This window comes from Salmo salar, chromosome ssa19 (genome assembly GCF_905237065.1).
Source record: "Salmo salar chromosome ssa19, Ssal_v3.1, whole genome shotgun sequence".
Classification (NCBI taxonomy): Eukaryota; Metazoa; Chordata; class Actinopteri; order Salmoniformes; family Salmonidae; genus Salmo; species Salmo salar.
The window spans coordinates 15,956,295-15,970,526 of record NC_059460.1 but is presented as its reverse complement, the minus strand read 5'-3'; the positions used below and the strand labels follow the sequence as shown (position 1 = coordinate 15,970,526).

General features: G+C 45.5%; 1 protein-coding gene across 6 annotated transcripts in view; it reads left to right on the top strand.

The window, feature by feature from the left end:
• Nucleotides 1–14,232, top strand: part of LOC106578528 (NEDD4-like E3 ubiquitin-protein ligase WWP1) — a 71,088-nt gene that overhangs the window by 15,471 nt on the left and 41,385 nt on the right. For 2 of the 6 annotated variants that reach the window (XM_014157442.2, XM_045702130.1), the window contains exons 1-2: nt 10,925–11,685; nt 11,908–11,967. In XM_014157442.2, the coding sequence (XP_014012917.2) occupies nt 11,491–11,685; nt 11,908–11,967 (255 nt within the window). In that variant the 5' untranslated portion in view covers nt 10,925–11,490. Of the gene's footprint in view, nt 1–9,601; nt 10,870–10,922; nt 11,686–11,907; nt 11,968–14,232 lie in introns of those variants that run through there. The other 4 variants (XM_014157445.2, XM_014157443.2, XM_014157444.2 and 1 more) reach the window with 3 other exon arrangements.

Genomic DNA, 14,232 nt, shown 5'->3' with positions numbered 1-14,232 from the left:
ATGATATTGATGGGGAGCTATGTGAGGCGGGGAGAGGAATTGAATGAATACATTTTTTGGTGACAATCTTTGAAATCAGCAATATTTTGCGTTATGGTTTGAATACCACAAAGTACTAGGGTAGTTAATTAATGTTAGGTTCAGCTGTAAGCTAGCAAGGAAAGTTGGCCTACAAAGCTGAATGCTACCAGTATCGTATTGTGCAGTGTGCTAGCCTGTAATGGACATTGTTTTGCGAACAGTAAATAAATCAACATTTCTACATGCTGTGTTGCATTATTCGAGTGTGTTAACTTCTGTGCAGCGTAAGTTGTGATGCAACCAGACTCCCAGTGGGTGCAGTGGTTCCTCAGGACAGGCTAGACTGGAGATGGCAGTGAGGAAGTGGAGCAGGCCCTGTGCTCTCGCACTATAAAGGAGACCGGCTGCGCTGCTAGACTTGATCCTCTCTGTCGATGCCGTGTGACACATTTGACAGAAGTACAGAAAGTTCTAGTATCGGAAAGGTACTAAAGTTTTGGTATACCGTGCAACACTACAAGAGTATTGAGCACATAGTCTTCCTTTTACTGTGTAGCCTAGTTCTAGCCTAGGCCTATATGGTAGCACTGGAAAGCTACTCACACGCACTATGAATACCAAATATCACACAACCCTTGCCTGACTGACTGGCCCTTAGTCAGGCTTTGTCAACCAGCCTAAATGACTAAACACACACACACACACACACACACACACACACAACACCTCATCCTCTCGCTCTGTCTGTCCTTAGGTGACAGGGAAACAGAGGGAAAACTAAGGACAAGAGAAATAACGAACTGTACGAGGCTATAAACTAGCAGGAAACCTTGCACCCGCAAGCTGCTTTTCTTATTGCCAGCGATTTTTAATTCTGCGTCTTTAAGACACGTGATGCCCAACTTCCATCTACACGTCTCCCTCGCCACTAAGGGCGATAAAGTCCTAGACTGTTGTATGCTTGATTCTGGGTAGAGTAACAAGGCCCACCCTCGTCCCCCATTCGGCAAATCAGATCATGACTCCATACTCCTGCTTCCTGTATACAAGCAGAAGCTCAAACAAGAAGTACTTGTGACTTGCTCAGTTGCGAAATGGTCCTCAGAAATTATGCTACAGGACTGCTTTGCTAATGCTGACTGGAACATGTCCCAGACTCCGCCGATAGCATCGACGAGCTAACCACCTCCGTCACCGGCTTCGTTAGGAAATGGTTCAGAGACGTTGTTGTCCCCCCCCAGTGACCGTTTGCTGTTTTCCCAATCAAAAGCCCTTTATTAACAGAGGTTGGTGTTCAGTGAAAGGACAGGGCTACCGCACACAGCAGGGCTATCGCAGCCAAACCTGAGGCTAAGGCTGAGGAAAGGAACAAGTACCAGAAGTCCCGCTACGACCTCCGCAGAGCCATTTAACAAGAAAAATAACCATATAGGAACAATGGGGCCCTATGAAATCCATTTTTTTATTATTCCTTTTTTAGAGTTATTTTTATTTTTCTGAACTTTTTTCTGATTTAAGCAAATTTTATCATAAAGTGTCTAATGTGAATGAATAAAACAACAATTTAATAAGAAATGTAAAATTTGTAATGATGCAACACATTGCACTATTTTCTTTTTTTCTTTTTTTTTATAATCAAGGCAAGTGCTTCAATACAGAGTTCTACTGAGTGTTTCATTATAAGAAAAAGTAATGCAAGAATATAGGCAACAATGCAATTGGGAAAAACCTAGTTATACTTGTGTAACAACTTTGCATTCATAGTTTTTTTTTTGTAAAATGAAGTGTTTCACAAGTGTATCATTTATAAATAAAATAAAGATTCATGCAATAGGCAAAACCTATGGAACTACCTTATGAGCTCCTATGTCTGTCCATTGTAAGTTTTCCATCTATCACAGACATCTCCATTTGAAGTACATGATTGTCAGCTTCTTTGTGTTGAGCTCGGTGAGTACCTCTCGCTTGGCTGTGAGTAGAGTCTTGTATTTGCTGAAACTCCTCTGTCGACTGGGAAGTAGATGTAGGGCACTGCCACTTCTGCAACTCTTGGGAATCTCGCACTCAGGCCCCTCCAGTAATCAGCAAGCTCCAAAGCAGGTGAGGGCTTCCTGGACACACAGTGCTGGTAGGCAATCCATTCTTCACTGAGCTCTGTTGATGGGGTTCAGTTTGTGTGTGTGGTCACTGAGCTCTGTTGATGGGGTTCAGTTTGTGTGTGGGCTTCAATCTGATTTTCCATGGCTGGAGCCTGCCTAGGGTTGAACACCCTAGCCAGCCTGTAGACCTCTGGCTGGATGTGTCCCAGTGCTTTGACAATTTTGAAGTCCAAGTGGAATGCATCATGGAGATGGTCAAGCACCTCCCTTCTCTCTCCAATCGCCATCTTTCTCAATAGCTCATCTGTCTTGGCACTATACCCGCATGTTTTTGCTGTTCCATTCATTAGGTAAGAGCACAGATCTTCCATGACATTGTATGCAGACATTGCTGTGGGACGGTGGGTTCCTTTCAGGATTGACAGAGCTGTCATCAGTTTGGAGCAGCCCTCCAAGATTGTTATCATCATTGTACTTCACTGCCTCAAACCAGCTATTGATGGAATAGCTGGTTTGAGGCAGTGAAGTACAATGCAGAGCATGTTCATCTGTACAGAGTTTTTGTTGGCAGAAAAGCCACCATCCCAAGCAGTCAAACATCCTCAGCCAGCTGGAAACAGAAGGTGCAGGCCATCACTGTCAGGCTAACAATCTCGGAGGGCTGCTCCAAACTGATGACAGCTTTGAGCTCACTGCTTCAGGAGGTGCCTTGGCCTGCACGAACTCCTTCATAATGAGGAAGCTCCCCCATCTTCTCTTTCTTGAAGAAGACAGATCTCATCCATGTTACAAGTGATGCAACTTCAGAGAAGTATTTGTAGTATTGCCAGGTCTCACCCACCAGATTGATGACATGGCAGAGACGGGTTACACGGACACTGTATCACTCCTTTCAGAACCTCCTTGTATGCATTCAAGCAGTAGGAGGCATTATCTGTGACCACTGCCCAGGCACCGTTCAGTTTGTTGTTGTGGAGGGAGGCTAGTATAACTTGGGAAATTGTTGAGTAGTTGCATCTGTCTGTGAAAATGACATCCACCAGAAAGTACTGGTTTTCAATACCTGCAATGAAAGTTGAGGAAATGTTTTAATTATGTTTTAAAATAAATAAAAAATAATATTGTGATAAGTGTAAACAATATAGATACAGAGATAGTTAGCTAGAGGCAGACAGCTACTGACATTATGCATCGCTATATTTCACCACGATAGCTCATTGTTTGGAATATCACAATTTGCATGCGGACAAGTCACACTGCGGAATTTAAATGTAGCCGATTGCAACGGTATATTAATAGGCTTAACTCACCAATGATTGGAATGCTGCAGTCCCTTGCATCTGTCTCGTCAACAACCACCGCAACCCTCTTCCAACGGATCTTCTGTAGAACGGCAGTCATATGTTGGTCGAACACACGGGGCAGGTGAGATTGACAGAGGCTGCTCTCATTTTCGGGCAATGCTTCACTGGAAACGGCCATAGCTTTCTTAGCTTTTCTAAGGGGATGTCAGACTCGGCGCACACAGCCACAAAGTCCTGAATAAATTCTCGTCTTGAATCTGCTGATGCGCTTGCACTAGTAATGGTTGTTTGAAGAGGCATGCTCTGGCTAACACGGTGCTTTCCTTGTTTTTCACATGGGATTTAGACTAAGTGGTAATCACACATTTTTACGGGTCTAATCAATAGTAAGTTGACAGAATTTGCAAAACAGCTTATCGCCTGACTCATAATAGTCCTTTTGGCTATTGCTCTGAATTTAGGGTTGAATTTGTACTTTTAGTTTTTTTGACGACTTGGTTGACATGTTACTCAAAGTATATGCCAAACAAACAAACAAAGAAGATAACTACAATTTTATGAAAAATAGTTATCTTAGCAAGCTGCAATTCAGCTTGCTAAGCAGTTGCTAGGGACTCTTTTGGAAGAAGCTAGCTAGCTAACGAAGAACAACAAAGAATATCTAGTTAACAGAAGAAGAGAAAATCAGGACAGAAAAAAGGATATCAAAGTGAAACAGTTCTCTAAAGACACAGGAGACAATAATACAAGAAACAACACTTCTGTAGCTTGTCAACTATGTGTCTGTCTATCCCTGTTCTCTCCTCTCTGCACAGGCCATACAAACGCTTCACACCGCGTGGCCGCTGCCACTCTAACCTGGTGGTCCCAGCGCCGCACGACCCACGTGGAGTTCCAGGTCTCCGGCAGCCTCTGGAACTGCCGGTCTGCAGCCAACAAGGCTGAGTTCATCTCAGCCTATGCTACCCTCCAGTCCCTAGACTTCCTGGCGCTGACGGAAACATGGATTACCACAGATAACACTGCTACTCCTACTGCTCTCTCTTCGTCTGCCCACGTGTTCTCGCATACCCCTAGAGCATCGAGCCAGCGGGGTGGTGGCACTGGAATCCTCATCTCTCCCAAGTGGACATTCTCTCTTTCTCCCCTGACCCATCTGTCTATCTCCTCATTTGAATTCCATGCTGTCACAGTTACCAGCCCTTTCAAGCTTAACATCTTTATCATTTATCGCCCTCCAGGTTCCCTTGGAGAGTTCATCAATGAGCTTGACGCCTTGATAAGTTCCTTTCCTGAGGATGGCTCACCTCTCACAGTTCTGGGTGACTTTAACCTCCCCACGTCTACCTTTGACTCATTCCTCTCTGCCTCCTTCTTTCCACTCCTCTCCTCTTTTGCCCTCACCCTCTCACCTTCCCCCCCTACTCACAAGGCAGGCAATACGCTTGACCTCATCTTTACTAGATGCTGTTCTTCCACTAATCTCATTGCAACTCCCCTCCAAATCTCCGACCACTACCTTGTATCCTTTTCCCTCTTGCTCTCATCCAACACTTCTCACTCTGCCCCTACTCGGATGGTATTGCGCCGTCCCAACCTTCGCTCTCTCTCTCCCGCTACTCTCTCCTCTTCCATCCTATCATCTCTTCCCTCTGCTCAAACCTTCTCCAACCTATCTCCTGATTCTGCCTCCTCAACCCTCCTCTCCTCCCTTTCTGCATCCTTTGATTTTCTCTGTCCCCTATCCTCCAGGCCGGCTCGGTCCTCCCCTCCTACTCCGTGGCTCGACGACTCACTACGAGCTCACAGAACAAGGCTCCGGGCAGCCGAGCGGAAATGGAGGAAAACTCGCCTCCCCTGCGGACCTGGCATCCTTTCACTCACTCCTCTCTACATTCTCCTCTTCTGTCTCTGCTGCTAAAGCCACTTTCTACCACTCTAAATTCCAAGCATCTGCCTCTAACCCTAGGAAGCTCTTTGCTACCTTCTCCTCCCTCCTGAATCCTCCTCCCCCCCCCCTCCTCCCTCTCTGCGGATGACTTCGTCAACCATTTTGAAAAGAAGGTTGACGATATCCGATCCTCGTTTGCTAAGTCAAACGACACCGCTGGTCCTGCTCACACTGCCCTACCCTGTGCTTTGACCTCTTTCTCCCCTCTCTCTCCAGATGAAATCTCGCGTCTTGTGACGGCCGGCCGCCCAACAACCTGCCCACTTGACCCTATCCCCTCCTCTCTTCTCCAGACCATTTCCGGAGACCTTCTCCCTCTACCTCGCTCATCAACTCATCCTTGACCGCTGGCTACGTCCCTTCCGTCTTCAAGAGAGCGAGAGTTGCACCCCTTCTGAAAAATCTACACTCGATCCCTCCGATGTCAACAACTACAGACCAGTATCCCTTCTTTCTTTTCTCTCCAAAACTCTTGAACGTGCCGTCCTTGGCCAGCTCTCCTGCTATCTCTCTCAGAATGACCTTCTTGATCCTAATCAGTCAGGTTTCAAGACTGGGCATTCAACTGAGACTGCTCTTCTCTGTGTCACGGAGGCTCTCCGCACTGCTAAAGCTAACTCTCTCTCCTCTGCTCTCATCCTTCTAGACCTATCTGCTGCCTTTGATACTGTGAACCATCAGATCCTCCTCTCCACCCTCTCCGAGTTGGGCATCTCCGGCGCGGCCCACGCTTGGATTGCGTCCTACCTGACAGGTCGCTCCTACCAGGTGGCGTGGCGAGAATCTGTCTCCGCACCATGCGCTCTCACCACTGGTGTCCCCCAGGGCTCTGTTCTAGGCCCTCTCCTATTCTCGCTATACACCAAGTCACTTGGCTCTGTCATATCCTCACATGGTCTCTCCTATCATTGCTATGCAGACGACACAGAATTAATCTTCTCCTTTCCCCCTTCTGATAACCAGGCGGCGAATCGCATCTCTGCATGTCTGTCAGACATATCAGTGTGGATGACGGATCACCAGCTCAAGCTGAACCTCGGCAAGACGGAGCTGCTCTTCCTCCCGGGGAAGGACTGCCCGTTCCATGATCTCGCCATCACGGTTGACAACTCCCTTGTGTCCTCCTCCCAGAGTGCTAAGAACCTTGGCGTGATCCTGGACAACACCCTGTCGTTCTCCACTAACATCAAGGCGGTGACCCGATCCTGTAGGTTCATGCTCTACAACATTCGCAGAGTACGACCCTGCCTCACACAGGAAGCGGCGCAGGTCCTATTCCAGGCACTTGTCATCTCCCGTCTGGATTACTGCAACTCGCTGTTGGCTGGGCTCCCTGCCTGTGCCATTAAACCCCTACAACTCATCCAGAATGCCGCAGCCCGTCTGGTGTTCAACCTTCCCAAGTTCTCTCACGTCACCCCGCTCCTCCGCTCTCTCCACTGGCTTCCAGTTGAAGCTCGCATCCGCTACAAGACCATGGTGATTGCCTACGGAGCTGTGAAGGGAACGGCACCTCCATACCTTCAGGCTCTGATCAGGCCCTACACCCAAACAAGGGCACTGCGTTCATCCACCACTGGCCTGCTGGCCCCCCTACCTCTGAGGAAGCACAGTTCCCGCTCAGCCCAGTCAAAACTGTTCGCTGCTCTGGCACCCCAATGGTGGAACAAGCTCCCTCACAATGCCAGGACAGCGGAGTCAATCACCACCTTCCGGAGACACCTGAAACCCCACCTCTTTAAGGAATACCTAGGATAGGATAAAGTAATCCTTCTAACCCCCCCCCCTTAAAAGATTTAGATGCACTATTGTAAAGTGGTTGTTCCACTGGATATCATAAGGTGAATGCACCATTTTGTAAGTCGCTCTGGATAAGAGCGTCTGCTAAATGACTTAAATGTAATGTAATATATATATGCCAAGTTGTTAGGTGACGTAAGGGTCCCCCCCCTCTCAAAACACCCCAATCGAAAACATAATTATTTCTTTAGGCCTACTAGGTTACTACAATTAAGCATATATTTTAAAAATCGATTTCAGCCAATTATGGAAAATGCTGCATATTCCATTTTTATGACCAAATTCTGTGATTCAGTCTGCATTTTCTACATCGTGGAAATCATAGGGCCCTAGAACAAGGTGGAATCCTATTGCACAGGCCCTGCCGCATGTGGCAGGGCCATTACGGATTACAAAGGAAGACCCAGCCGTGATCTGCGCAACAATGCCTCTACCAGACTAACTCAATGCATTTTATGCACACCTCAACAAAAACATCGCCGTGCGTGATGGCTCCCACTGACAGAGGACTGGCTGATCTCGCTCTCCTTGGCCGACGTAAGCTTTTTTTAATCAGGTCAACAATCGCAAGGTTCGCGGAGCCAGACGGTATTCCAGGGCGTGTTCCTAGAGCATCTGCTGGACAACAGGCATGTTCACTGTAATTTTCAACTTCTCCTTATCCCGGTCTGTAATCCCCATATGTCCCAAGCTGACCACCAATCAGTCCTGTTCCCAAGAACTCTAAGGCTACATGCCACAATGACTGCTGCCCTGTAGCACTCAACTGGAAGCATGAAGTGCTTTGAAAGGCTGCTTATGGCACACATCCATCATCCCAGACACCCTAGACCCACTCCAATTTTTATACTGCCCCAACAGATCCATAGACGACGCAATCTCAATTGCACTCCACACTGCCCTCATCCACCTAGATAAGAGGAATATCTATGTGAGATTGCTGTTAATTGACTATAGACCAGCATTCAACACCATAGTCCCCCCTCAAGCTCATCACTAAACTTAGGACCCTGCGACTGAACACCTCCGCCTGAAACTGGATCATAGACTTCCTTACGTTCCGACCCCAGGTGGTGAGGGTAGGTAACATCAGCACAGGGACGCTGACCCTCAACACGGGGGCCCCACAGGGCTGTGTTCTTAATCCCCTCCCGTACTCCCTGTTCACCCATGACTGTGGCTACGCACAACTCCAACACCAAGTTAGCGGACGACAGCTGCACCATTGAGAGCATCTTAACTGGCTGCATCATTGCTTGGTTTGGCAACTGCACCTCCTTTGATCGCATGGTTCTAAAGAGGGTGGTCCGGACAGCCCATTACATCACTGGGGCTGAGCTCCCTGCCATCCGGGACCACTATATCAGGCGGTGTGAAAGGAAGGCCTGGCAAATGCAGTATGCCAACACATTTCATCTGCATGAGTCTCCTGTTCTGTCCAAATTAGGTCCATCTGCTTTACAATGCCAACACAAAGGTCCAGTTTGTCTCCATATGTGATATGTAGGCTAGAAAGAGGAAGAAAGGAATAATCAAGCCACTGACTGTCACCCTCAAACATATTGATAGCTTGCAAATTTATTGTGGACAGATGCACGTAACATAAATGGTAGCGGTCGAGACTTAGGGATGCGGTGACTAATGAGGAACTTTGTTTCCGGTACGCTGATGATCTTTCGTCACTAGCAATATGGTTTCGTCACTAGCAATATGGGGGGGGAATCAATAGTTCAATATCGGGATATTATTACTGACTATATATATCGTATCCCTTTTGTCAATATCGCAATATAATTGTTTTGCCTATTGGCTGTACCTGCACCAAAACTTTTGTATTATCTTCATAGCTTGTTCTCCAGCTTTTTATATTGGGAGCCAATTAGACTTTTTATTTGCATGACTGATCAAAACTCGTTTTCTCATGGCTCTCGTCCCTCTGCATCAGACTTATGGTGAGCAATATGTTTGAAACATCAAATCGCAATAAATCACTATCAAATCGCAGTACATATGGTATCAGCTTGTAAGTAGCGTGATGGTATTGTGAGGTCCCTGGCAGTGTACCTGCACTATTAGTGCTCATAATTAAAATAATTTTTTAAAATTACGGTTAAATTCCCATGTACCAAATTAAAAAAAACAAGTTCAATGGGGTTAAACTCTTTTGATTGTTATGTCACAACTGTTGTTTATAGAGCAAATTTGCCCATTCTAGTCTTGCCCCCCCCCCCAAAAAAAACAAAAAACATTTTCCTAAATGCTAGGGTTGGCTCTGACCGTATGGATGCCAGCACAGAGACCTGCGATCCATTATTTATATATATATATATATATATATATATTAAAAAAATTCATGCATCAGTTGAGTAAATGATTTGTCAATACATTTTTGCGGACCTCACAATCAATCCAATGTCTATGTGCCAGGAGTTTCTCCCGGTCTTTCTGTATTGGCTAACTAAGGTCAAGTTTTCCACGTTAGTCCACCAGTCTCTGTGCATTTTGGGGGGTGTGTGTCTGGGAATGAGATTACCTGTGCTCTTGCCCTCCAACCCCAGACAGACTTCCAGGGCTGATGGGATTATAAACTGTTCCCTGGCCTGTCTGGCTGGCAGTATCCCTTTTTCATTAGTCAGCCTTCTTAATTAGAGACTGATGGCAGCTTACTGTTGGTCTCTGCTCTGCCCCAGTCCTATGTCTGTCACTCTACTCCTATTCTGTCTCTCTCTACTCCTAGTCTGAGATGCCAGAGTACTTTTGAGGAGATATTGCTATAGGTCTCTGTGCTGTGCTAGCGGATTAACTCTTTCTATCCACTGAGGAAAAAATGAAATTTCCTTTGCAATCTGCACCTTTAGGATGGACAGCTATGATGCAGCCTGTTCATTCAGCTCCAGACCGACTGAGCACTTCTGTCTTTGAGGCACGACCTCACTGTAATGGTCATGACACTTTTGCTGACCATAATTGGCTAGCCAAATGACCGCGGTCACCTTAACTGTTGAAAGCAATATTTGACGAACATTTTCTCCTCCACTTCTGACGCATGTGCTGCCATAGAAATATAATTGGCTTCTCCATTTAAGTTAATGATGGCGTAATGTGTGGACTGGCGGACATTGCGAGTGTACCCATAGGAGCAAAGCGGGAAGTAAACGTGTTTTTATTTTTTAAAATTACGGTTATTTCACTTTTCATGACAGTCTTCATCCATAACCATCGGTTATACAGTAATTGTGCCAGCCCTAGATGTCACGCTGGTTCACCTTTTGAGGTTATGCCAGCTATCTGTTCCCCTGTCATGTTGCTGTTACAGCTGGAGGCATAATGAGCGGAGTGGTGCTGCGAGTTGCTTGGTTGTTCGTTCAGATGGACAGAGGTTGTTAATCTCAGACATTGGTTGGTTTCCATGCCAGACGCACTCCGTAATGCTGTGTCATTGGTTCTGATGCCAACATCCCCACTCTCCCCTGTACTTCCCTTCCCACATCCTCCCCTACTCAACTATCCTCCTCTGGTTGGGCTGCTCTGTGTCTCCAGACGGAGGGGATCAGGGAAAGGTTTTATCTTGCCTGCCTGCCGGTAGTCTGGAGCTAATGCAAGGCAGACGCATACCGTCCGTCCCCATATGCCAGCCAGACGGGTACAGGAGAGCAGTGGAGTGAGATGTGAAGGAGAGGACAGGAGATAAAAGGTGAGTAAAGGACTGAGGTGTTTTGCAGAGGAGAGGATTGATAGAAGTGCCGTGTAGAAGTGAGGAAGGGGACGAGTGCAGTGTGTCGGAGTAGGGTGAAGTGCCCTTCAAGGTCTTCTGGATTCTGCACCCTCTCTAATGACTTCTGCTGTGTTCCATGAGATGTTTGGATGAGGATGAAGCCCCGGGGCCATCTATATCAAGCATCTCACAGTAGGAGTGCTGATCTCGGATTAGTTTGGGCCTGAAGATCATAATGCATAGCCTATTGATTATATGGAAAAGCGGGACCTGATCCCCCTGGTCTAAAGACAATGGAGGCTTTCTCCTGTCCTGATGAACAGCACTTCACCCTTAGTCAGCTGGGAGTCCTCTGGCTCCACTCATCTCAGCCTTTAATGCTCTGAGATGATGGCCTTGTTTGCCCTGTTTACTTGTGAGAGTATGTTACACTTTGAGGCAGTCTGTTGAGACAATTTGTGGCAATTGGTGTGCATATCTGCACTTTAATAATAATGGTTTGTGGCTGTTTTCATGTCGCTTTGCCAGTGAGTAACATGATTTTCCTCTGTTTTTGTTTGTGTAGCAATATCAGATGGCTATGTTTGTTTGTGTGGTGTTATGCCCTCAGAATTGAGTGGTGGTGGTGGTGTATGTATGCTGACAATGGCTCATTTTCTTAGCCCACTCTCTCTCTCTCGCCTCCATCTGCACAGTTATCAGTTTGAAGCTCCCTGGGTCTGTGGCTCTCAGCTTCTGAGTACACGACTCCTAGCACCCCATCTGTGTTTCGACAGGAAGGGAAGGGATCTTGTGGTAACCGTTTTATCTTGGCAGTTTAAGGACATTCATATGTCATCACTCCTCTTCACCAAACAAACCATACATCAGCACTTTGTTCAGATAAAGAAAGTTCCCCCTTTTCTCTTTTCACTGTGACTGGTTCTGTTAGGTTAAAGCCTTCTTTGCGCAACCCAGATCAGTGTTAGTATAACAGCTGACAGTGCATGACTAACTACTCCCGGTCTCCTGTTACAGGGCAATCATGGGCCACGGAGTCGGCTGAGGATCCGGAGGGTTCTGCAAAACGCACCAATCGTGAGTAGGGATGTATATTTGCTATTCTAGTACTTTTTTTCCCCCCTGGATGTGAGCTCGAGCGAATGTTTGCCAAGGATACGAAAGGTACTGTGCCTTCCGAAAGTACCCACACCCCTTGAATTTTTCCACATTTTGTTACAAAAGTGGGATTAAAATGGATTTAATTGTCTTTTTTTTTTTTTACTCAAAATACCCTGTCAAAGTGGAAGAAACATTCCAACATTTGTAAATGTATAAAAAAATATGAAAGTTAAAAATATATATTTTATTAGATAAGTGTTCAACTCCCCCTGAGTCGATACGTTTTCGAATCACCGTTGCCAGCGATTACAGCTGTGAGTCTTTCTGGCTAAGTCTTTAAGAGCTTTGCACACTTGGATTGTACAATATTTGTACATTATTCTTTTAAAAATTCCTCAAGCTCTGTCAAGTTGGTTGTTGATCATTGCTAGACAGCCATTTTCAAGTCTGGCCATAGATTTTCAAGCTCAATTTAAGTCAAATCTGTGACTTGGCCACTCGGTAACATTTCAGTGTCGTCTTGGTAACCAACTCCAGTGTACATTTGGCCTTGTGTTTTAGGTTATTGTCCTGCTGAAAGGTTCATTTGTCTCCCAGTGTCTGTTGGAAAGCAGACGAAACAAGGTTTTCCTCAAGGATTTTGCCTGTGCTTTGTGCTTTTTATCCCCCCCACAAAAAAAAAATTCCCTAGTCCTTGCCGATGACAGTCATACCTATAACCAATGTTCCCTCAAATTGTTTTAGAGGTAATTTCTGGTCTGCTGAGCGCAAGCTTGAATGTTGTGAAAATTCGGTGCAATTCTTTAAGCGCACGTTTACTGTGAACAGAGGCTGTACCCTCTTTTTAAGTTAGCCACAGTAGCCTACTTGGACACTTAAAACTATTTGATCGTAATGTAGTCCTAGCCGATTGGCCTACCCGTCAAAAACAATGAAAATGAATCCCATAACATTTTAACATGTTAAAATAGCTGTTCTATCATTCAGCCTACAATACATTCCGTGAGATTTAAAAAAAAAGTCATGCCCTGCATGATTTTAAAAATGCATTATTATTCTCATACCATTATTACAGAGAATCTGACAGATTATGCCACCCACCATCTGAAGTGTAATTAGTAACTTCACCATGCTCTTTTTTAATTTTTTTTTTTTTTAACCCATCTACCAACAGGTGCCCTTCGTTGCGAGGCATTGGGAAACCTCTCTGGTCTTTGTGGCTGAATCTGTGTTTGAAATTCACTGCTCGACTGAGGGACCTTACAGATAATTGTGTGTGTTGGGGTACAGAAATATGAGTCAATCAAAAGTCATGTTAAAACACTATTATTGAAACTTATGTGACTTGTTAAGCACAATTTTACTCCTGAACTTATTTAGGTTTGCATAACAAAATGGTTGAATACTTATTGACTGAAGACATTTCAGCTTTTAATTTTGTATAAATTTGTAAAAAATGTAGAAAACAACATAATTCCACTTTGACATTATTGGGTATTTCTTTTGTGTGTGGTAAGCCAGTGACGACAACCTCAATTTTAATATTATTTTTTGTACAGTGGGGGGAAAAAAGTATTTGATCCCCTGCTGATTTTGTACGTTTGCCCACTTACAAAGAAATGATCAGTCTATAATTTTAATAGTAGGTTTAGTTGAATAGTGATGGACAGAATAACAACAACAAAATCCAGAAAAACGCGTGTCAAAAATCTTAATGATTTGCATTTTAATGAGGGAAATTAGTATTTGACCCCTCTGCAAAGCATGACTTAGTACTTGTTGGCAATCACAGAGGTCAGACGTTTCTTGTAGTTGGCCACCAGGTTTGCACACATCTCAGGAGGGATTTTGTCCCACTCCTCTTTGCAGATCTTCTCCAAGTCATTAAGGTTTCGAGGCTGACGTTTGGCAACTCGAACCTTCAGCTCCCTCCACAGATTTTCTATGGGATTAAGTCTGGAGACTGGCTAGGCCACTCCATAACCTTAATATGCTTCTTCTTGAGCCACTCCTTTGTTGCCTTGGCCGTGTGTTTTGGGTCATTGTCATGCTGGAATACCCATCCACGACCCATTTTCAATTCCCTGGCTGAGGGAAGGAGGTTCTCATCCAAGATTCGACGGTACATGGCCCCGTCCATCGTCCCTTTGATGCGGTGAAGTTGTCCTGTCCCGTTAGCAGAAACACCCCCAAAGCATAATGTTTCCACCTCCATGTTTGACGGTGGGGATGGTGTTCTTG